Raw genomic sequence first — 25,602 nt, forward strand, 5'->3', positions numbered from 1 at the left:
TTTCCTGGTTCAGAACAGCACCGTGACTGAGAGGCCCAGCTGGGAGCTTTCGCCAGTCTCACGGGGCCATGGAGACAAAACCACCAAGGCAAGTGGACTTGAACAGGACAATATCCTGGAGAAAAGAGACAGAACAGTTCATGCCATGATGCTTTTCCCTAAAAATATCTACAATTCCTAAACTTCATGAGCAAGAAGCTGAGAAACCAAGCACATGGCAGTGGTTAAGAGACTAAAATGATAAGCAGAGCTGTCATCAGTTTCAAAATGCCAGAGAGACAGAAACTGAATTTCAGGGCCCAAGAAAGAGAAAGAGTCTTCGTAAACACACTTCAGTAGGCTTTCTACTAAAATCCTCAAGGGGCTGTGCCCTAAAAATAAAGTCAGCCCAAAATAGACTAACCCTCAGAAAGTCTGAAACCAGGCTGCAAATTCTCTCCATCTTTGATGGGATCATTGTAATTGGATCCTAGACTACCTGCCTGCCAAAAAAAACTAAATACACTATGGTGAAGATATCATCCAGAGCATCTATAATTATTTGTATACAATATCCAGCATTCCGTAAAAAATTACAAAGCCCATCCACAGTAGAGCCAAAAGACTGAAAACCAAGAGGAAAAAGAGGCAAAAGATACAGACCCACAGGTGATCCATACATTAGAGGACTCAGACACAGACTTTAAACAAGTGATTAATATGGAAAAACACACACACACACAAACACAGAATTTCTCCCAGAATACAGAAGTCTACTTAAAAATAACCAAATGGAGGGACTTCCTTGGCGGTCCAGCGTCAAAGAATCCGCCTTCCAATGCAGGGGACGTGGGTTCAATCTCTGGTCAGGGAGCTAAGATCCCACATGCCGTGGGGCAACTAAGCCCACGTGCCACAACTACTGAGCTTGCATGCCTCAACAAGAGAGCCTGCGTGCCGCAAACTACAGAACCCACGCACCCTGGAGCCTGCGCGCCACAACTAGAGATAAGCCTGCGCACCACAGCTAGAGAGAAGCCCACGAGCCACAACGAAGAGCCCGCACCGCAACGAAAGATCCTGCGTGCCTCAACGAAGACCCCGCGTGCCGCAACTAAGACCCGATGCAGCCAAAAAAATAAAGAAAAAAATAATCAAATGGAAATTTTATGACTGATAAATAACTGAAATTCAAAACTTGATAGAAAACAATGAGATAGCACTACACACCTGTTGCAACAAATCCAGAACACTGACAACACCAAATGCTGACAAGGATGTGGAGCACTGGAACGCTCATTCATTGCCAGTTGGAATGCAAAATGGTACAGCCACTTTGGAAGACGGTTTGACAGTTTCTCACAAAACTAAACATAGTATTTGATCCAGCTATCATGTTCCTTGGTATTTACCCTAATGAGTTGAAATATCCAAACGAAAAAAGGAAAATACAGAAAAGAGCATAAGAGACACAAGGATCTCAGTGAAAAGATGTAACACATGTGATTGGAGTCCTAAAAGCGGAGGCGCGGGGGCAGGGGAGATGGCAGAAACAGTATTTGAGGACACACTGGTCAAAATTATCCAAAGATGAAATAAAAAAAAAAATCAAGTCACAATTCAGGAGTTCTAGTAACCCCAGCCAGAATAAATACAAAGAAAACCACAGTTAGGCACACTATGGTTAAGCTTCTGAAAAACCAGAGACAAAGAAAAAAGCCTTAAAAGAAGCCAGAGTAGGGGAAAATACAACTGATAGCTGACTTTTCAGCAGAAGGCAAATGACACCAAAATTACATCTTTAAAGTGTTCAAAGAAGATAACTGTAGATCTGGAATACAGCTGCAAAAATATCCTTCAAAAACAAAGGTGAAACAAAGGCTTGTACAAAAACTGAGTGAATTTATTGCTAGTAGATTATTTTTAAAAGAAATACTAATGAGAGTTCTTCAGGCAGAAAGATAACTATCCCAGACAGAAACATGAAAATGCAGGACAGAATGAAGAGCAATGGAAAAAGTAAAGCCACAAAATCTAAATAGGCATTGACATAAGATGACAATAATAATGTCTCATGCAGTTGAAAATACATAAAGAATTAAAAGAGAGGACAACAATGGCACAAAAAGCAGGAGGGGGGATAAAAAGAGGTAAAGTATCGTAAGGCCCTTACATTTCCCATAAAGTGGTAAAAGTACTAATTTATAGTAGAACTAATAAGAGTGCATGTTATAATCTCTAGAGTAACCCACCAAGCAAAATATAAGAGAATGCATAACTAACAGGGTACTGGGGGGAAGAGAAAGAAAGCAAGGGAAAAAAAACAGCTGTGACAAATAGAACACAAATATAGTAGATTTGAACTTAAATATATCAGTGGTTACATTAAATGTAAATGGACTACATTTACATAAAACCAATGTGAAAAACAAAACTCATATATATGCTGGGTTTTGGTACAAAGATAGCCAAATATTTCAATGTAACCGAGTAAAAAGTCAAGAAACAGACCTACAGAAATACATCCACTTGATAGATGACAAAGATGTCAGTGCAGTACACTGGAGGATGGGAGGTTTTTTCAATATATGGGCCAACTAGTTATCCATATGGGAAAAAACCGAATCTGAACACTTAACTCACATCACATATAAAAACTGCAGGTAGATTATAAATCTAAATGTGAAAGACACAAAAAATAAAACTTCTAGGAGAAAATGAGAGAATATCTTCTTGACCTTGAGGTATGGGAAGCTATCTTAAACAGAACACAAGAAGTATAAAAAATAAAGGAAAAGATTAACTGGTTTTCATTAAAATTGACAACACCTTCATCAAACGATTCCATTAAGAGTGAAAAGGCATACCACAGAGCAAGAGAAGACATTTGCAATACATAAACCTAACAAAGGACTCAATCAGAATGCATAAAGAATTCTTATAAAATAGGCAAAAAGATTGAACAGGCACTTCATAAGAGGCTATCTAAAAAGCAAATCAACAGGGCTTCCCTGGTGGCACAGTGGTTGAGAATCTGCCTGCCAATGCAGGGGACACGGGTTCGAGCCCTGGTCTGGGAAGATCCCACATGCCGCGGAGCAACTGGGCCCGTGAGCCACAACTACTGAGCCTGCGCGTCTGGAGCCTGTGCTCCGCAACAAGAGAGGCCGCGATAGTGAGAGGCCCGCGCACCGCGATGAAGAGTGGCCCCCACTTGCCGCAACTAGAGAAAGCCCTTGCACAGAAACGAAGACCCAACACGGCCATAAATAAATAAAATTTAAAAAAATAAAAAATAAAAAAATAAAAAGCCAATCAACATACCAAAGGCATTTAAACTCACAGGTCAGTAGGCAAATGTAAATTAAAACCAAAATATGAGATTACTGCACCCACAATTAGAATAGCTAAAATTTTTAAAACTGATAACATCAAGTATTGGTGAAGGTGTGAAGCAACCAAAACTCACACACTGCTGACAGAATGTACAGGTTACAACCACTTTGGAACTATCTTTAACAGTATCTAGTAGCACTGAGACCCACACACCCTGTCATCTAAGATGCCATTCTGAGGTATAAATCCTACAGAACTGGGTACATGATATGCACTAAAATATATGTATATGAAAATTCTCAGCACATTATTAATAGCCAAAATCTAAAATAATATATTTTCATTAAAAAACCTAAATACCCTTTAACAATATATGATGGGTAGAATAGATAAATTGCAGCATATTTACACAATGGCATACTACACGGCAATGAAAATAAATTTAACTACTGCTATATAAACAAAACAGATGAATCAAGACATAAGTAAATGACACCAGACTCAAAAGAGTATATATAGTACAAATCCATTTATATGAAGTTTAAATACCTGCAAAAGTAATCTGTGGTGATAGAAATCAAAATAATAGTTACCTTTGAAACTGGAAGGGAGAACAAGGGAGGATTCTGGGGGAACCGGTCATGTTTTATTTCTTGATTGAGGTATATGAGTGTGTTCACTTTGTAGAAATTCATTACTTTCCACGCTTGTGATGTGATGATTGTTGTGATGGTTAATTTTATGTGTCAACTTGACTGGACTTGAGGATGCCCAGATAGCTGGCAGAACATCATTTCTGGTGTGTCCGTGAGGGTCTTTCCAAAAGAGATAAGCATTTGAATCGGTAGACTAAAAACTTTGCTCTCTGCTTGATTTGGGATATCTTTCTTCTGCCCTGGGGCATCAGCACTCCTAGGTCTGGGCCTTAGCACTCAGACTGGGATTACACCACTGGCTGCCCTCGTTCTCAGGCCTTTGGGTCTGGATTGGAACTACACCACCAGCTCTCCCGGGCCCCCAATTTGCAGATGGCAGACGGTGGGACTTAGCCTTCACAGTCACATGAGCCAATCTTTCAAAATAAATCTCTTTCTACATGCCTCTCTCTCTCTCTATCCCATCAGTTCTGTTCTTCTGGCAGCTCCAATTACAGTTGTATACCTCTCTGTACTATGTTTACTAAAATTTTAAAGTTTACCCATATACAAGGCTTTCTTTTGGGGTAATGAAAACTAGACGCAAATGGTAGTTGCATGACACTGTAAAGGTACTAAATGCCACTGAATTGTACACTCTTAAAATGGTTAAGTTTATGTTATATGAAATACCACAGTTAAAAAGAAAAGTAACCCCAAAACTTAACCTCAATAAAACAATGTATACATTTATTAGCAGACATTCATGACTATAAATATTAAGAGTTGTAATGCCAAACTTACCAACTGCTGTGTCACCATCTAACAAGTTGTCATCTTCAGAAGTCTGAAAGTCCATAATCACACCTGCTCCGTCTAAAAGCTCCTCATCACTACTTGCACTAGTTATACTGTTGTAGCTGTTTCTATAGTAGCCTCTATGAAACAGCTGCTCAGACTCCATTTAGCTGTCTGGTTATCTGAAAAAACAAAGAGGGAAAAATGGCTTTAACATTTTCCCAACATATAATAAAAATCATCTACTTTAACAAGTCGAAGGGAACTTCTGATCTCTGTATTAAAAATATATATACACTAACTTCATTCACTGTAACAATAGCTAACTCTATTGTGTTAAGTCTTTGGGGATCATTTAATAATTCTATTCTCACCAAGAAGCTGTAAAAAGGAATGAACAATTTCTTCAGGTAGTGGTATAAAACAATCTCCAAGATCAATTGTTAAGTTAAAAGACAAAGTACAGAGAAGGGTTTATAGTACAACACAATATATGTGGGGGGGTCCCCCCGAAAAAGGGGGGCTGTGGTAGAGGATGAAATACAGTCCACAACTGGTTGTGTACGTACAGACCATCTCTGGAGGGAGTTCCAAGAAAGCTGCCCACAGGGAAAAGGAACAGTGGCTGAAGTACCAGGTCTGAGAGGGAAACTGTATGTCCCTTTTGAATATCTTACCAGATGCAAATACTAATTTTAAAATACTGTCATTTAAACATTTTTAAAATTTCATTCTCCTTTCATCATTTTAAAATTTATTTATTTAATTTATTTATTTTTGGCTGTGCTGGGTCTTCGTTGCTGCACACGGCGAGTTGCGGCAAGCGGGGGCTGCTCTTCGTTGTGGTGCGCGGGCTTCTCATTGCGGTGGCTTCTCTTGTTGCGGAGCACGGGCTCTAGGCGCGCAGGCTTCAGTAGTTGTGGTGCACGGGCTCAGTAGTTGTGGCTCGTGGGCTCTAGAGCGCAGGCTCAGTAGTTGTGGTGCATGGGTTTAGTTGCACCGCGGCACGTGGGATCCTTCCCAGATCATGGCTCGAACCCGTGTCCCCTGCATCGGCAGGCAGATTCTTAACCACTGCGCCACCAGGGAAGTCCCCATTTTAAAATTTAAAGCTTCAGAGCCCATGGTCAAATATCAGCCATGAAAAGTATGATAATAGGTCACGATTTCTATTTTTTTCCCAGCAGATAACAAGTAAGCACATGTTTCACTGTTCTTACTCCATACTTTAAAAACAATGTAACTCCTAAATAGTCTGATGTTTTAAATGCATCTACCTACTTGCTCAACATCCAAATGACAGTTCAACATTGGTGAGCTAGACACCAGCAACAGGCTTGAGAGGTTCGTATGTGGGGCTTGAAAGGTGAAGCCGTAGGAGCGGTCCACCCAGTAAGCCTGGTAAAGCAAGACTTCCTAGCTTTGTCATGATGAGTACACACAGAAAGTAAAGGATGAATGGAGTTACGCACACTCCAATTCGAGTGCTGAGTTCCAGCACCGAAGATCTGAAGGGTTTTAAGACAATCTCTTGTCCTCAGTAAATGTTCCTTCGGCACATGGAAAAACAACCTCAAAGAGCTGCAACGATTAAAAATTATTGGTAAAGCTTTTACACTGTTTAGAAAAATAAAATACTGATAACTACTTTTAAAAGGTATACCATATAAATTCCCTAACTTAAAGACCACCTGAGAGAAGGTGAAGCTTGAGAGCTCTAGTCTCAGCATCTGGCACAGTGCCTGGAGCGTAATATACGGATAATAGTGGTCAAAATGCCAGACTGTTTTCTCAATCAACCAGGTGAAAAAAGAGAAATGAATTCAGTCTTCAATAAACAAATCCTCTCTACAACAGTGTTAATCTGGTCTTGGGAGAATAACCAAAACCTAGCACCTAAGTTACAAAGAAAACATTAAGTATTTACCACTTTGCAATTTTATTAATGTTTTATGATTACCTCTACCAAAGACAGCTTATTAGACTGGGACTTGTTAGAATATACTAATTAAAACAAGAGTTTTATCTTAAGGTAAATATTAAAATAGAATAGTATGAAAATAACTGTTCATGCTAAGAACTCTGCAGTATCCATAGAGGTGATCAAATTCAATATTGTGGCTCTTGAGTAAATAACTAAAAGGCTTTTAAAAGAAAATAAGGATTAATAGTTCAAGAGTCATTTTAATTTTGATGTAGCAAAGCACATATGCTAAGATTTTGCAAAGGACACAAACATTCTATTCTTCACTTCTTTACATGACGGTCACACTAGAAGCGCTTAATACACGTGATAACATACGTCAATGAACGTTAATTCGCTAGAGGCTATACAGCATTGAGAAATCACTCTAAAATAAAACTGTCTGTGTCCTAGGCCCTCAATCAGCAAGTTCCAACATAGCTCCTACATTTTATCCCTGAAAGTCCTCAAAAACCACTAGTGATAACTGCTAACTTAACCCTTTCAAAATGTTTAAAAACTTCATTTCACGAACACCTCTGCGATATCTAGACTCCATACCTTTCCTTATAACAAGAGCAGCCAACTCTGTTCCAAAGGTTTATTAAACTCAGGCCTGCATGGGTTCCTATTTTTATAAATTCAATAACTTTGAAAAAACTATTCTTATTAACCCAGAAACCTGTAGAGCTGAACTGTCTGATCAGCGGCCACTAGTCCTGAAACACGGCTCTAAGGAGAAATACCTACTGGACTTGTCGGACTTCATGACAAAAAAGAATGTCAAATATTTCATTAAAAATTTCATATTGATTCCATGCTGAAATAACACTTTAGATATACTGGGTTTAATGAAATATATTATTAAAATTAATCTCACCATTTCCTTTTTACCTTTTTAATGTGTACACTAAGAAATTGAAAATTTCATATGTGTCTTGAATTTGCAGCAGAAATGTTTTTATTGCACAGCACTGCTATAAAATAGTCAAGATTCTATGGTAGCATAAAAGAAATACACAGAAGGAATCTGGACACCAGTGTTAAATCACTTCAGGTTTCAAACTCGATTCCCAGGCTTGACTACAAAAGGCTATTTAAACCATGATATAGCAGCTGAAATTTGCCATATAAAAAATGAAAACAATACTACAAAGTCATTTTTTTCCTTTTAAATTGTCAGAAATATATTTAAAACCATTACAAAACATTATAATAGACACAGCGGCTTGCAAATATATTCTTGCAGAGCTAGGAAGAGTAGAGCTAACCCGTGAAAATCTCTAGGGAGAAGGCCTGGTGCACTGCAGTGAGTTCCCAAATGATCTATGTACAGTCACCCTGACCTCTTGTCATCTGATCACACCGCAGCCAGCATGGTCTTTTCTAAAAGCAGGTCTGATGGGTCATCTCTACGCATGCCATGGATTTAGGTCTTAATCACTTCTCACCATACTTAGCAGAAGACAAACTCTTCCACACAGCGCACGAAGCCCGTGCAGCCCGGCCTCTGCTGCCTCTCCTGGGGTGCACATCTCCCTCTCAGCCCCACCAGGCCGGCCCCAGCTCCTGCCCTAGGCTTAGCTGCTCCCTGAGCCTGGAACAGACCCTCACCTCCTCATCTAGGTAATGCTCCGAGGCATTCTTCAGCTCTCACCTCAAGCATCCCTTCATTCAGTTAACAAACTTTCAAGCAGGGACTTCCCTGGTGGTGCAGTGGTTAAGAATCCGTGTGCCAATGCAGGGGACACAGGTCTGTGCCCTGGTCCAGGAAGATACCACATGCCACGGAGCAACTAAGCCTGTGCGCCGCAGCTACTGAGCCTGTGCTCTAGAGCCCACGTGCCACAACTACTGAAGTCTGAGCGCCTAGAGTCCATGCTCCGCAACAAGAGAAGCCACCACAACGAGAAGCCCGCGCACCGCAACGAAGAGTAGCCCCCGCTCGCCACAACTAGAGAAAGCCCGCGCGCAGCAACAAAGACCCAACGCAGCCAAAAATAAAAACTAATTAATTAATTATAAAATAACCTCTCAAGCAGAGTTTACTATATGTCAGGCACCATCCTAAGCACATTACAAGTTAACTCATTTAAGATTGGTACTAAGTACAACCACAACCATGAATCTTAGGTGCTATTACCATCCTCATTTAACAGATGAGGAAACTGAGGCACAAAGAGTTGCAGTAACTGGCCCAAAGTCATGCAGCTATAAGGAAAGCCTTCCTAACCTACCTCCTACCCGGGCCAGGCTTCCCTGACCAGGTCAAATTCTCACTGTGAGTTCTCACACCTCTCCTTGACAGCACTTAGCCCAGGTGTAACGTCACCCCGATTCACGTGATAAGTCCTCCCCTCCGGAGAGTGGCATGAGGCCTGGCTGTGCCCATCTGTACTGAACTCTGCAATGTTTAGCACAGTACCACGCACCTACGAGGGGTTCACTTTTTTAAATTAAACTTTTTATTTCGAGATATTGTGATTTCACATGTGGTTGTAATAAATAATACAGAGAGCTCCTATGTACCCTTTACTCAGTTTCTTCCAATGGTAACTTCTTGCACAATCATGATATTGACACTGACTGACACTGAACTTTCCATCACAAGGACCCCTCGTGCTGCCCTTTACAGCCTCACCCACTTTCTTCCAGTCCCCCGCCCCCCTTCCTTAACTCCTGGCAACCCATAATCTGCTTTCTATTTCTAAAACTCTTCCACTTCAACAACGTTGTATAAATGGAATCGTACAGTCGACGACTTCGGGGATTAGCTCTCTGCACTCAGCATGACTCTCTGGAGAGCCATCCAGGGGTTGTGTGTGTCAACAGTTCTTCCCTCTTCGTTGCTAAATAGTGCTCCACGATATGGACACACCACATATGTTTGTTTAACCATTCACTTGTGGAAGAATTATCTGGCTCTTTTCTAGGTTTGGGCTGTTATAAGCAAAGCCACTATAAATATCCACGTACAGATTTTTTGTGAACTTAAGGCTTCATTTCTCTGGGATAAAAGCCAAGGAGTGCAACAGCTGGGCCATATGGTAACTGCATGGCTGGCTTTTAAAGAAACTGCCAATTTAACATCCCAATTTTACAGCCCTACCAACAATGTATGGGTGAGCCTTTTTCTCCACATCCTTACCAGCACTTGGTGGTGTCGGTTTTTTTTTTTTTCTTTTTTTTTTTTTAGCCATTCTGATAGGTGTGTAGTGGTATCTCACTGTTCTTTTCATTTGTATTTCCCTAACGGCTGATGACGTTGAACATATTTTTATGTGCTTACTTGCTACCTGCACGTCCTCCTCAGTGAAATGACTGTTCATGTCTTTTGCCGATCTTCTAACTGGATTGTTTTACTTCCGAGTTTCATATTTTAGAATATATATTCTAGATACTAGTCCTTTGTCAGGTATGTTGCTTGCAAATATTTTCTCCCACTCTGTAGCTTGGTTTTCTTCCTTTTGATAGGGTCTATCACAGAGCAAAAGTAATTTTGATGAAGTTCAACTTGTCAGTATTTCCCTTAAGGCGTCAACTCTAGGAAATTTACCTACCAAAGATTTCCTCCTAAGTGTTTTCCTAAAATGTTTATAGTTTTACATGTTACATTTAAGTCTGTGGTCCATGTTGAGTGAATCTTCGTATAAGCTGTAAGACACAGGCTGAAGTTTGTTTTTGTTTTTGGACGTATGGATATCCAACTGCTCCAATGCCATCTGCCAAAAAAGTTATCTTCCTTCCACTGAATTGTTTGGGGGTCTCTGTCAAAAATTAGTGAGGCATATTTGTGTGAGTCTATTTCAGACTTCTCTGTTCTGTTTCGTTGATCTGTGTGTCTATACCTACAGCAGTAAGGACCGTATTGACTACCCGAGCTCTTGAAATTGGATAGATTGATTTCTCACACTTGGTTCTTATTTTTCAAAATTGTTTTGGTTATTCTAGTTCCTTTGCCTTTCCATATAAATTTTAGAATAGTCTGGTCTATATCTACAGAATCTTGCTGGGTCAATTAATATCTACAGTATGAATGAATAACAAATGCCTAACGAATGACTGATACATCTGTACTTGGATGCTGCATGGGAACTCGAATTCAACAAGACCTAAGCCCCAAATACATATTTGTCCTCCCCCTCTCCCTATCTCAGTTTACAGGATCACCATCTACCTAGTAGCCAAAGTCAGTTTTGAGAGTCACTGATTAATGTATTTAACAACCATCTGCTGAGCACCCAGCATGTGCTGGGATGATGCGTAAGAAACGGTCCCTATTCCCAAGGCAGTGAAGGTGAAAGACAGACAAACAACGGCATATGGTGTGAGAAGTGCCACAGGAGAAGTCTGCACAAGGTACATGATGACACTGAGCAGGAACAAGCTGCTGCCTGGGAAAGTCTGCAAACACTGAAAGAGGAAACGAGTACTGAAGGATTAGGATGCGTTAACTAGGCCAACTATGAGGTGCCAAGTCAATAAAGGAAAAGAAAAAAGTACGTGCAAAAACACAGCAGCATAATAAAGCCTGCTCGGGTAGCTTATGGAAGAGGTAGGGGCTGGAGAGTAGCCAGGGAGGTGGACGGACGCCAGAGAAAGGCAGGCGCTCCTAGGTCCTGCTGAGGAACTTACTTGTGACAACACGTGGGAAACCATTAAGAGGTTTAAAAGAGAAATCACCTGATCAGATACAAAGTTTAACAAGCCAACAGCAGCAGCAGCATGGAAGGCAGAGGAGAAGGGCAAGAGTGATCCGGGGAGGACTCCAGGAGACCTTGAAGAGCCCTGGACACAGCACAGTGAGGTCATCACCGAACTGAGTCACGGCCACATGAAGGAGCAGGAAGGGCTACGAGGGACAGTTAAGAGGCCATGGTAGCTAACAAAATGCGAGGAACGTGAAGGAGAAATCTAAGGTATCTGCTCGGTTTCTGACTTGACTGATTCAAAACAGCTGGAAGAAACAAAGTGCAGTCTCCAGCAGCTTGCAGGACTCAGAACCAGAGCGTTCTTTCCAACGGCAGGATTACACACCCAGGCTTTAGTCCTATTCCAGGCCAGACTACAGTGAGGGGATGGCGACCCTGAGTGCACCAGTCTAGCCCCCGAACTGCACACACGGAGCAGTTCAGCACCAGAGCTGGGGGGTGGGGAGCAGAACGAGGGAGACCTGGAACCCAGAGCCTGAGGGAGGTACGCTGCTTCTTCATAGCTTCCAACAAGGTTTTGCCCTCTCATCAAGGGGACTGGGTAGGGCTGAGGACCATGGCTAAGTTTCAAAGGCGTGTCAGTCAGCTATCTGACACAACAGCAGGCACAATCAACCCCAGAGAAAGAAGAAAAGAAAATCCCAAATGTCAGCAGCCAGAGAGACGAACAAAAGTCTCAAGAGCAGGGCTTCCCTGGTGGCACAGTGGTTAGGAATCTGCCTGCCAATGCAGGGAACACGGGTTCAATCCCTGGTCTGGGAAGATCCCACATGCCGTGGAGCAACTAAGCCCGTGCACCACAACTACTGAGCCTGTGCTCTAGAGCCCGCGAGACACAACTACTGAGCCTGCATGCCACAACTACTGAGCCTGCATGCCACAACTACTGAAGCCCGAGTGCCTAGAGCCCATGCTCCGCAACAAGAGACGCCACCGCAATGAGAAGCCCGCACACTGCAACGAAGACCCAACACAGCCAAAAATTAAAAAACAAACAAAAAGTCTCAACAGCAATGACTGCAGGGAGGTGGAACTCTGACTGATCTAGCCACTTGGAAGTAAGGAGCTTTCTCATGTAAATATTTCAAGAACTAGACGTGCGAAAGACTTGTCAAAGATTAAAACGTGACAATGAATTTCAACGTGATCACTTACACATCTACTAAAGTTTGTAAAATGGCTACTCGTGTACCAGAAACTGTAAAAAATACAGATAAAATTTTTATTGATTAATGGCATCATATTTGTATAGGCCTTACAGATTTCAATAAACTTCAGCATAAATTACATAATATACTGTCCTCAAAAAGGATATGGTAATGTTTTCCTATAAATTACTATATATCCATATAATGAAAGGCAACGCATGACAGATGTCACAGAAGACACTAAAATTGTCATAAGAGCTCGGGGAAAAGATCGCATCCATCTGTAATTGATGATGAGAAGACTTCTTTGGAAGAGACACACTTGAATTGGACCTTAAAAGGTAAGTGGGAGGGATTCTCTGGCGGTCCAGTGGTTAGGACTTGTGCTTTCACTGCCAGGGGTCCAGGTTCAAACTCTGGGAGGGGAATTAAGATCCTGCAAGGCACGGTGTGGCCAAAAAAAAGGCAAGTGGGATTTTATGGGGCAGAGGTGGGAGAAGAGGTTAGTTCATTGAAGCAACATTGAAGCATTGGCGTGAATCAAGCCATGGAGCCAAGAAGGTGACAAAGACATGTGGAGATGAGTGAGTGTGTGCAGAGAACACAAGTCCAGTACAAGGTTTCGTGGTCAGATAAGTTTGGGTAATAAAACATACCCTATCTAGAATTGTAATGGCTAACAGCATAAGAAAGGTTCTTGAGAAAACCTGTAGTAAACATTAACTTCATAAACAAAATTTATTAAAAGTTTCTCAAATTTATTTTATCAGGGAATGACCCCTCTACCCATTACAACATCATGAAACTTAGATCAGAACATCACCATATTAAAAAAGAATTTACCCTAATACAAATTGTCAGTACTTACAAGAGATGACAATAATGAAACTGATTTCTCCCCAAAGTAATATTTCTTGATATTTTATCCTACTGTCCATTAAGTTAGCTGCATGTCCAAATCGCTGCACCTTAGATATTTCTCTTCAAAAAAGTATTAAATGGATAACCTGCTAAAGAAAGTGGCTTTCTATTCTGAAGAAAATTTCCCAGATTCATAAATATTTTCAGATCCAGTCAAAAGATAACTGCTAGATGATTTTAAAAGGAAAAACACACACACAAATATAAAAGTCAGACTATAACAAGTAAAAAGGTAAACAATCCAACAAAAAGATGCTGTGGAAGACTTAGACTTTGAAAACTAAATAATTTCCATGACTTTAAAAGACAGAAACTGTTCAACTACTTCCCATGAGGGCAAGAAATGTATTTACCTGACGTGGTTCCAATCAAAGTTGCAGATCAAATCTCTCTATATTTCAGCAATGCAAATGGGCAGTTTCCCCACGTGGGTTCATCTTTCATTTTATACTTAACCAAAGAACACTGATCTTTAAGAATCAAAATGTATCATAGCTACAATGTTTATATACACATGTGAAAGTGCATAATTAAAAAACACAAGAAAGGAGTTTATTAGAGTACTGGCATGAGGATTAAAAAAAAAAATTTTCCAGAGTTTCTGTAATTTTACATTATTTTTATAACTGAAGAATAAATGGGCCTGTGGTGCCATCTCTCTCACCCCATCTTTTCTTCCAGCATTTTGTTGAGTCTTGCTGGCAATGAAGTGCAGCCACTGAGAGCAAGAGCTCTGAAATCACACTGCCAGGCGTCAGTCTCAGTTCTGACACTGACTGAGACCTTGGGCAAATTAATTAAATCCTCTATGCCTCAGTTTCCACAGGTCTATAACGGGAAAAATGAAAGTACCTACTTCAAGGGGTTGGCGTGAGAACTGAGATAATCCACAAAACCACTTAGGAAAGATCCTGAACCACAGAATTCACTCAATAAATATTAACACTTATCATATTTTAGATCCCTGCTGAAAAGTTGGACTAGAAACTAAGATTAAAGTTCTACAAAGCAGTGATAGTGGCCAAACCTCACAGGATACTGCTTTGATATCTGACCCACCACAGAGATCAAATCTGGCTTCCTGAGCCATCTGAAAATTATTACCAACATGTCACAACAGGAAATGGAAAGCCTATCACCAACATGACCTGGAAAACAGCCAATTCGCTAACATAAAATCCTAACCTCAGCAAATCCTTCCCCTAAACTCTATATATCCAAAACCGGGTTAAATATTGGCATTCCTAATGAGCTATGTATGATTGAAAACACATGCTAAAACACAAGTTCCAACTAAAGTTGTAGGTACTATACATTCATATTGCCCTCTTAAAATAATGTGACTTGTTTTTCAAACAAAGATTCAGTCCTTGAAGAGTGTGGGGAGTTAGGTGTGGCAGAGCTGCAATCTGCCATGGGTTCTTCCAACAGTGGCTGTTCCTATTAACCAGAGGTCATAAAAGCTGGCTTAACCTGAGTAAATACCTGCAGGGCACACACCTGGTTTTTAAGCCACAGCCTGTAACAAGAAAATCAGCAACAGCACCTTTTAAGATGAAATCAACAACCTATACACGAGCATTTTAACTTCTCTGTGTACTCCTGTGCTACACAGACAGTATTTTCCAGTGACTCACAGAAGTAAAATTGACTGACATCTGTTAAATTATTTCCATGCCGACCTCATCAAGAAAAGATTCTTCTAAATTAACTCTTGAGAGATGAAAAGAAAAGCATTTCTGGAAAGATTCAACAAAGACATAAACCACAGTGATGCTGCTGTAACTGAACTGCATGCTGTAAACTCAAAAAAGTTTACAGTTTGCAGAACTGAACTTCTGAATTACCGAAGAGAAAAAATGGTACGGTCACTGTTGATTCATTTCTTATTTAAAAAAAAAAAAATTTTTTTTTCTTCCAAAGGAAACACAAATCTCGGCCTCTAATATGCATAAAGTATGTGTAATTATCTTCTAGGTGCTCCGGTTTTGAAATGCTATACTAATAAAGCACATTATATACAAAATCGATTTCTGAGTCTAAGGTGGTTTCCGGTCCAAGTCTAAGAACAAAACACAAATGTTACATATACACACAAACTATGTCTTGATATACACATAAATCTAAAGAAAGAGACACTGAACTTTATATTTGGGCACATTTCGCAAAAGTAAAACCCACAATCTCTTCCTGGCACCTACGTCCATTCTGCTCAAAGGTCTTTCGGCGGTTCCCGAAGGAAGCAGGTGAAAGCTCAGAGAACGCCCGCGGGCCACACCTGCTGCGGGCAGGGTCAGCGTCCCAGGACGGAGAGGCGAGCGGCCCGCCCCTGCCCCGCGGACGCCACGGCCCCCGACCCCCTGCCGCCGCCGCCGCCGCCGCCGCCACTCACCTAGCCGCTCAGAGGCAGACAGCAGCCCCGGGGCCGCGTCCTGCGCCGCCGGCGGGCTCCGCATCTGAGGGCGGCCGGCGCGGCCAGCCCCACCGCGACCGCGACCGCGACCCACGGGCTCAGCCGGGCGGGAGCCGCATCAAGTTGGAGCCGCCGGCTCCGGGGCCCTGGACTCGACCCGCTGCTGCCCCGAATCAAACACGACCGCCTCCGAGCTCACCTCCCTCTGGAGGGACCGCAGCTGCAGCCATGCTCCAACTCGGGGAGGAACTGGAGCGGCCGGCCACCAGCACCCCTCCTCGGCGCTCGGCCCGACTCCGGCCGCGGGCGACGGGACCGCAGGAAGGGCTGCGGCTCGGGACCGTCCCGCCCGACCCACCGACCCCGGGAAGCCGACAGGAGCGGCGTTAGCAGGGCCGACAGGTGCGTCGGCGCCTGACGTCACCGCGTAGCCGTGAACGGCCCGTCGGAGCCGCGTCGACGCCCATTGGGCCGTGTGGGAACAGGGGGCGGGACGCGTGGAGGCAGTAGGCGGGACCTTTGGAAGCAGGGGCGGGGCTTGTGGAGGATGGGGGAGGGACTTGTGGCGGCAGGGGGCGGGCCGCGTGGGAGCAGTGGGCGGGCCTAGTGGAGGCGAGGGGCGGGCCTTGGGGAAGCAGTGGGAGAACCAGGTGGGAATAGGGGTCTGACCGTGTGGAGGCAGGGACGGGCTCTGGGGAGCAGTGGGCGGGCCTTGTGGGAACAGGGGGCAGGCCATGTGGGGCAGTGAACGAACCAGGTGGGAGCAGTGGGCGGGCCGTGTGTGAGTAGTGGGAGGGCCGTGCGAGGCAGTGGGCGGGGCCGTGGCGCCTTGGGGCGGGGCCGGCTGGGGGCGCGACCTTTCCCAAGTGGTTGGTCACGCCCCTCGCAGTGTCGGGTCCTCCTCATGGTGACCTCGCGAGAGGACTGAGGCCGCACCGGGCCGCTCTCCCCGAAAGGCACTGCGTGCCGTCCGGCGGATCGTGGGTTCCGGTTCGGCGCCGGCGGGACCTCGGCGTCCAGCAGCGCGGAGACGGGGCTGCTGTGGCGGGAGCGTTGATTCCGTGGGCAGCCGGTCTGCCTGAGCTTACGCGCGGACCCGGCTCCGCGCCGGCACCCGGTTAGCCGTTACGAATTCTCAAAAATAATGCTTGTTAATTGACTATTTTGGAGAAAACATGTAACCTGAAGACTCGAATGGCAGAGCTGAGTTGATTTCCTTTGGGCAAACACCTGTGGAGCTCCTCAGGCGCGCCAGTGCGGAGTCCCAGAGCAGGGAGGGCCGCTAAAGGACAGTCCAGGACGCGGCTCTGCGGCGTGAGGACGTCCTGAATCCCGCAGGTGACCTCTGACCTGGAACTGGGGGGGTGGGGGCGGGGGCGGCGGGGGGGGATGTCCAACAGCACTTGGTGGAATGAGAGGACGGGGCTCTGCGGCGTGGGGACGTCCTGAATCCCGCAGGTGACCTCTGACCTGGAGCTGGGGGGGCGGGGGGCGGAGGGGGATGTCCAACAGCACCTGGTGGCAAGGAAAGGAAAAAGTGTGAAGGCGAATGGTGCCTTGGTGTTACTGGAATGTAGGTGGAAGGGGGATGAGGAGGTGGGTTGTTGATGCAGTTGTATGGAAGAGTTTGTGTTTTATCCCAGATAACTGGGAGTTGTTGAAACGGTTGTGGTGGTTGTTGTTGTTTGAGTAGTTTTTCCTGCACAATTTTTATTATGAAAATTTTCAAACCCAAAAAACCTGAGAGTATGAAATGAGTTTATTGCATACTCAAATATGGTTTTTCATTTCTTTAAGGTATATGATAAACACTCTAAAATTTTCTGTCTTAAAAGTCTAAAGTCGGGCTTCCCTGGTGGCGCAGTGGTTAAGAACCCGCCTGCCAATGCAAGGGACACGGGTTCGAGCCCTAGTCCGGGAAGATCCCACATGCCGCAGAGCAACTAAGCCCGTGCGCCACAACTACTGAGCCTGCGCTCTAGAGCCCGTGAGCCACAACTACTGAGCCCACGTGCCACAACTATTGAGCCCGCGCGCCTAGAGCCCGTGCTCCGGAACAAGAGAAGCCACCGCAACGAAGAGTAACCCCCGCTCACCGCAAATAGAGAAAGCCCACGCACAGCAATGAAGACCGAATGCAGCCAAAGATAAATAAATAAGATTTTTTTTTTTTAAAGTCTAACGTCAACTTACAGTAGCTGCATGTAACATGGAAATGTTTTAATCATGGGCATGACGGGATCAGTCATCTAGATGCAAAAATCCTACTGTATTAGCTTCATCTGTATTCGGGTGTAATTTTTTACCCCGAAACTTGTGACAGTCGGAGGCAGACATTATGAAACTCTCCCCAAAGATACTTCAACATGCATCTCCTAAGAATAACACCTCTCCAACACGATCACAATATCACAGCTAGGAAGTTAACAATAAATCCCTCATATCATCTGATAACCAGGCTATATTTAAATTTTGCCATTTGCCAACAACAATGAAACATCTTTTGCAAACTTTTTTTTCAAACCAGGATCCAGACAAGTTTTAAACGTTGCATTTTGGTTATGTTTCTTACATCTCTTTTATTCTTCAACAGCCCCTCCCATTTTTCATAGCACTGATGTTTTAAAGAGACAAGTTGCCTTGTAGAATGTTGCACGTTGAACAGTTGTCTTTTAATCGTAAGAGTAATCATGGCTTGTGTAGATTGACTGTCCCCAAAGAAGACCCTACCACCCCCCACCCCATGCTTTATTTGGAAGTAGGGTCTTACAGATGTGATCAAGGAAAGTCATTAGGATGGGCCCTAATTCAACAGGACTAGTGTCCTCAGAAGAGAAGAGACACAAAGACAGACATACAGGAAGATGGCATGTGAAAATGGAGGCAGAGACTGGAGTGATGCTGTCCAGAGCTAAGGAGCGCCGGGGGCACCAGAAGCTGGAAGAAGTAAGGAAGTATTCTCCCCGAGAGCCCTTCAGGAGAGCAGAACCCTGCTGACACCTTGATTTCAGACTTCTGGCCTCCAGAACTGTGTGAGAATAAATTTCTGTTGTTTTAAGACCCCCAGTTTGTGGTACTTTGTATGAAAGTATGAAATGCAAGCTGATGTCGTCCTGTACAACCTGACCAACCTTAGTGCCGATAGCCACAAAAAGATACTATTAAGTATGTCTTGGATATCTTTCCAGGGACTTTTTAGGCATGTACAAAGATACTACGTACGTAAAATGATGGAGGAAACTATTCACCAGTAGCCCTGTTAAGAGATAACTGGCTTGGCTTGGCCAAACCTTCTGGTAAGTGTTTAGGGTAGGAGACCCTAGATAGGTCTCAGCTGGTTCCTAGAGTCCAGGGCAGCACATGGAGGGAGAGGAGGCTGCTTTCCTTTGGAGAGAGGAAAGGGGGGGAAAGGAGCCCTGTCAACCGGGAGAAGGTGGGGTAAGTGCTGGAGAAGAGTTTGCTGTCGAGTGTTGCACAGCAGGGTGTGCAAGAGAAGCTTCTTTGCCTCCCTACCAAATTGTATCAAACTCTGTATCACACACTAATGCTTTTGATTATGTACACTTTGGGGGCCCTCCAGTAAAAACACAAGAGAGTAATGAATATCTGATCTAAATATGTATTTTGTTGTATCTTTGAGGCACATAGCACTCTATAAGCATTAATATCAACATTCTAGATTCAACTCATCCTTTTTGATAGCTGCATACAACATGTCACATAAAAGGTCTTTAAGTAGGGTCCAGTGACATGATTCTACTTGTTGTTGTAGGACTGAGGCCGCTGTTTTGTTCCTTTCTCGCCAGCTGTTAACCAGAGATCACTCTCGGCTCCTAGAGATCGGTCTCAAGTCCCAACCATATGGCTCTCACAACGTAGCAACTTACCTCTTCAAAGCCAGCAGAATTTCTCTTCCTTTCCCTTGAATTTGACTTCTTTGAAGGGAAGGAAGGGTTATGTAATTAGGTCAAGCCCACCCATCATAATTTCATTATTTTATGAACTCAAAGTCAATTGACTAATAACGTTATTGTGGAAGTGAAATCCACCATATTTACAGACCAGCCCACACTCAAGGAGCGGCAGTTACACCAGGCATGTACACCAGGGCCTGGGAATCTCGGGGCCACATCAGAATTCTGCCTGCAGGAGCCCCCCCTCCAGCCCCTAATGATTCACAGGTAAAGTGCATTCACCCCTTCCCAACGTTCGCGAGGGCCTCGTGCCAGTACAGCATCTGCGTGAAGTCCAGGGTCTCGTCTAAATCTAAATCTCATCTGTTCAGTGTCCAAAAGCTCTTCCAAGTCAGGTGAAGATGGGGCCCCTGGGTGTAATCCACTAATTCCTCTTCGTCTGTGGACCAGTGACACTAAAGAGCCAAGTTACCTGCTCCCAACACTCCCGAAATCCAGGGCTGGGACAGGCAGAGGAACAGTCCACAGGGAGAGGAAGGAAGATGGGGGCCTGTTCTCAACACACAGCCGCCTTCCACAGTGGCGAGGGTGCCCCTCTCTTCCCTGAGCGCAGTAGTTGGGTTTGGGGTGGTTTTGTGTTTTTGAGAAAAGGAAGTCCCCTTCGTGTTGCCCTCGCCCAAGAGGATTTTGTGCCTTAATAGGCTAGAGCATCAGCTTTCCCAGCTCCTGTACCTGCTTCACTGGCTGACAGCCTCTTCATTTCCTGACTCAGCACCGGCACCAGCTCACAAAGCAGGTTTTTCTCGCTGTGACTTTATTTCATAACCCCCTTTGCCCTTCCCTGTCGCTAGGCCTCGCATAAAATTATAGGAGTTTACACAGCAGATTTCCTTAATTCCAAATCTCAGGCTAGGCCATTTAAACAAACAGGCAGAACACACCCAAAGTTCTTGCTATCTAAGCCCAGAACCATGAGGCCTAGTCACCCAACGTGTGTGGTAGTCAGAGGGCCACTCAGGTGACCTTTGTAGGATCAAGAAATTCAGCTTCTTGCAATTAAAATAAACTGTGCCCCAGAATATTACAAAAATTGTGTGTCTGGTTTATTTGAAAAGCCTAAAGATTCAAAAGTCTTCTAAGGACATATCTTAGGACCTGCCAAAATTAGGGATCCTTTCCCTTGTTGCCAGGAAAGTCTACTCTCCCTTGTATACTTCTGAGTGCAAAGAGTTGGAAATTGTAGGATATCAGGCAAAAGACTTTCACTCCTTTTAAATTCTTTTTAATATACAGGGCCGAGTAATGCCCAGAGATTACCTGCTTAGTGTTGTGTGGGAGGTTACCTCCGTGCAATGGTACCCTCCAAATACACGAGCAGACGAGCTATCCCAGAGGTCAGGGAAAGAAAGCCAACACACCCTGAGAAGCCAGGGAGAAAGAAAGTCAACACAGTTAGATAGGGTACAAGGGGGGTGGAAAGATTAAAACCTGTGGTCATGCAATGTACATATGTCCTGTCTCTTTTTGGTACATCAGCCTCCTGTGGATGGTAGGGTAAGTAGAACCAGAGGTGAGGTTTGAGCGAGGGTGCAGAAATGGAAGGTGCCCTAAGCCAACGACGCACTCTGGCTCTATCAGAGAGGTGCACAGCGAGAGGGCCTGGCCACAGCCCCAGGTTGCCAGTTAACCTGCTGAGCACTTTTTGGACAGGACACGTGGGACACAGTAAGAGTGTCACCTCTGGGTGGCAGGATTAAGACCCGTGAATGTTGGGTGTCTCATGGACATTTAGTGTGCCGTGAAGATATGGTGCTTGATGCATATTCGATGCCTCTTGTATGTTTAGTGCCTCATGAACATGTGGCGTCTCTTGGGCTTTCCAGCCTTTTCAATCTCTGTTCCCAAGTATCAGTATATGCCCTACTGACCTCATCTGTCCACCATGTCTCACAGCTGAGTAACTTACTTATCTGTGCTTAACACATGAGTTTTTTCTATCCTATTTATTTCTTTTCTCCCAGGACAGAATTCAATTTTCTCAGACAACACAGTCCTGGGCTTCAGAACTGGTATGATGCCCAGGTGGTGATGGGGGTGCCCACAGTGCAGTCAGACTTCTCGGGACTCTTTCATTGCTGGTATCGTGGTAGAATTCACGGAACCATGGTCATATCCAAGCCCAGTTTTCTCTTATTTTACTTGGGACACTGCTGGACAAGTTTCTTAGGTTCTTTCTTAGAAAAATGTTGAAAGGGAAGCGAAAACTTTTCTAAACTAAGTGGAATTTTTCACAAGAGATTTACAGACATTCTATGTTTTCTTCTCTCACTGAAGATATGTAGCCTAAATTGGGGGAGAGGTGCCTAGATTTGAGAACAGACAATAGTCAGAGTCACAGTATTGTGCTATAACGTCCAACATGAGGAACTATAGTTAACACTATAGTTAACTGTGTGGTATATTTGAAAATTATGTGGTATATTTGAAAATTGTTCAGAGACCAGATACGAAGAGTTCTCATCACAAGGGGAAAAAACATGTTTTTCCTTTTTTTGGTATCTATATCAGATGATGGATGTTAACTAAGCATTGTGGTAATTGTTTCACAATATATGTGTGTCAAATCATTATGCTGTACCCCTTGAACTTATGCAGTGCTGTACATCAACTGTATTTCAATAAAACTGGAAAAACCCAAACCAAACCAATGACTAAAAATAAATAAAAAGCTGTCAGCACACAGGAAGTAGTTGGAGGCACAGCAGACTATGTTATGTGAATAAAGCCAGGCTCCTGTACTTTAAGTCATAGTTTCTGGTTGGAACTGAGCTGAAGCACGAATAACAACAACTCTACCAAGACTTGTACTAGCTTTACTCCTCCTCCACCAACCAGCCAACAAAACCTTGAAGCTCTCAAGGACAGTGAAAAAGAAGAATAACGCACAGTGCTAAGGGTGTGCTTATTCCATCCAGGTCTGGTGCCCCGGCAGATCCAGAGAACACATGGTAGACATCGCCAGTGAGTGCATATGGTGGCACCCATTCCTCTCTGCCAGCATTTCTGTCACTCTGGGAGTGGCAGCTTGTAATGTGCTATTTTATAGACGTAGCAAAAGAAGTGAAAAAGAGCACTGGGAATCAGATTTCAGTTTCTCCTAGATTCTTGCTCTCTGGCCTCAGTCAAGTTGCTCTAAGTTTTCCCTGAAATAGAAAATCCTGGAGATACGATTATTTCCAATAACAACTTTAGAAATACATTAAAAAACAGGTCCGCAGAAAATCAGAGATATGAACAAAGCCATGGAGATCTGCTTCATGTATTTGTGAGCTGTTTCAGAAAAAGAACGTTGATTTTATCACTTATGTTTCATGCACATTGTCAAGAGGGAGGGAAAGGGATTGAGAAGTTCTATTAGGAAAATAGTGATGTGGTTCTAGTCTAGGATTTCTTCCTGATTTCACCAGCATCAGGGAAGTAGTTGAAAATGACCTTTTCTTGTCCTTTGCCTTTTTCCCTAAGGGAGAACATGAAATTATATTGAATACATTTGCAGTCTTGATTACATTTTTTAACATCTTTATTGCAGTGTACTTACTTTACAATATTGTGTTAGTTTCTGCTTTATAACAAAGTGAATCAGCTATACGTATACCTGTATCCCCATATGCCCTCCCTCTTGCATCTCCCTCCCAACCTCCCTATCCCACCCCTCTAGGTGGTCACAAAGCACTGAGCTGATCTCCCTGTGCTATGCGGCTGTTTTCTCCTAGCTATCTATTTTACATTTGGTAGTGTATATATGTCCATGCCACTCTCTTACTTCGTCCCAGCTTACCCTTCCCCTTCCCCATGTCCTCAAGTCCATTCTCTACGTCTGCGTCTTTATTCCTATCCTGCCCCTAGGTTATGCGGCTGTTTCCCCCTAGCTATCTATTTTACATTTGGTAGTGTATATATGTCCATGCCACTCTCTCACTTCGTCCCAGCTTACCCTTCCCCTTCCCCATGTCCTCAAGTCCATTCTCTACGTTTGCATCTTTATTCCTATCCTGCCCCTAGGTTCTTCAGAACCTTTTTTTTTTTTTTAGATTCCAAATACATGTGTTAGCATACGTATTTGTTTTTCTCTTTCTGACTTACTTCACTCTGTATGACAGACTCTAGATCCATCCACCTCACAACAAATAACTCAATTTCATTTCTTTTTATGGCTGAGTAATATCCCATTGTATATATGTGCCACATTTTCTTTATCCATTCATCTGTCGATGGACACTTAGGTTGCTTCCATGTCCTGGCTATTGTAAATAGAGCTGAAATGAACATTGTGGTACATGACTCTTTTTGAATTATGGTTTTCTCAGGGTATATGCCCAGTAGTGGGATTGCTGGGTCATATGGTAGTTCTATTTTTAGTTTTTTAAGGAACTTCCATGCTGTTCCCCATAGTGGCGTACCAATTTACATTCCCACCAACAGTGCAAGAGGGTTCCCTTTTCTCCACACCCTCTCCAGCATTTATTGTTTGTAGAGTTTTTGATGATGGCCATTCTGACTGGTGTGAGGTGATACCTCATTGTAGTTTTGATTTGCATTTCTCTAATGATTAGTGATGTTGAGCATCCTTTCATGTGTTTGTTGGCAATGTGCATATCTTCTTTGGAGAAATGTCTATTTAGGTCTTCTGCCCATTTTTGGATGGGGTTGTTTGTTTTTTTGATATTGAGCTGCATGAGCTGCTTGTATATTTTGGAGATTAATCCTTTGTCAGTTGCTTCACTGGCAAATATTTTCTCCCATTCTGAGGGTTGTCTTTTCGTCTTGTTTCTGGTTTCCTTTGCTATGCAAGAGCTTTTAAGTTTCATTAGGTCCCGTTTGTTTATTTTTGTTTTTATTTCCATTTCTCTAGAAGGTGGGTCAAAAAGGATCTTGCTGTGATTTATGTCATAGAGTGTTCTGCCTATGTTTTCCTCTAAGAGTTTTATAGTGTCTGGCCTTACAATTAGGTCTTTAATCCATTTTGAGTTTGTTTTTGTGTATGGTGTTAGGAAGTGTTCTAAATTCATTCTTTTACATGTAGCTGTACAGTATTCCCAGAACCACTTATTGAAGGGCTGTGTTTTCTCCATTGTATATTCTTGCCTCCTTTATCAAAGATAAGGTGACCATATGTGTGTGGGTTTATCTCTGGGCTTTCTATCCTGTTCCATTGATCTATATTTCTGTTTTTGTGCCAGTACCATACTGTCTTGATTCCTGTAGCTTTGTAGTATAGTCTGAAGTCAGGGAGCCTGATTCCTCCAGCTCCGTTTTTCTTTCTCAAAATTGCTTTGGCTATTCGGGGTCTTTTGTGTTTCCATACAAATTGTGAAATTTTTTCTTCTAGTTCTGTGAAAAATGCCATTGGTAGTTTGATAGGGATTGCACTGAATCTGTAGATTGCTTTGGGTGGTATAGTCATTCTCACAATGTTGATTCTTCCAATCCAAGAACATGGTATATATCTCCATCTGTTTGTATCATCTTTAATTTTTTTCATCAGTGTCTTATAGTTTTCTGCATACAGGTCTTTTGTCTCCTTAGGTAGGTTTATTCCTAGGTATTTTATTCTTTTTGTAGCAAAGGTAAATGGGAGTGTTTCCTTAATTTCTCTTTCAGATTTTTCATCATTAGTGTATGGGAATGCAAGAGATTTCTGTGCATTAATTTTGTATCCTGCTACTTTAATTCATTGATCAGCCCTAGCAGTTTTCTGGTAGCATCTTTAGGATTCTCTATGT

General features: G+C 43.3%; 2 protein-coding genes across 6 annotated transcripts in view; one reads left to right on the plus strand and one right to left on the minus strand.

Annotated features, from left to right (window-relative positions):
- Positions 1 to 16,308, minus strand: part of CLCN3 (chloride voltage-gated channel 3) — a 92,199-nt gene extending 75,891 nt beyond the window's left edge. For 4 of the 5 annotated variants that reach the window (XR_009702110.1, XR_009702111.1, XM_061200788.1 and 1 more), the window contains exons 1-2: positions 15,885 to 16,308; positions 4,755 to 4,930 (exon numbers count right to left, since the gene is read on the minus strand). Coding sequence is in view for 3 of the 5 variants with exons in the window: in XM_061200788.1 (XP_061056771.1) it covers positions 4,755 to 4,914 (160 nt within the window). In the remaining 2 variants the exon portion in view is untranslated. The remainder of the gene's footprint in view (positions 1 to 4,754; positions 4,931 to 15,884) is intronic. The other variant, XM_061200786.1, reaches the window with a different exon arrangement.
- Positions 16,309 to 16,865: 557 nt separating this feature from the next.
- Positions 16,866 to 25,602, plus strand: part of NEK1 (NIMA related kinase 1) — a 227,791-nt gene continuing 219,054 nt past the window's right edge. The window contains exon 1 of the mRNA XM_061200799.1: positions 16,866 to 17,243. The gene's annotated coding sequence lies outside the window, so the exon portion shown is untranslated. The remainder of the gene's footprint in view (positions 17,244 to 25,602) is intronic.

This window comes from Eubalaena glacialis, chromosome 9 (assembly GCF_028564815.1).
Source record: "Eubalaena glacialis isolate mEubGla1 chromosome 9, mEubGla1.1.hap2.+ XY, whole genome shotgun sequence".
Classification (NCBI taxonomy): domain Eukaryota; kingdom Metazoa; phylum Chordata; class Mammalia; order Artiodactyla; family Balaenidae; genus Eubalaena; species Eubalaena glacialis.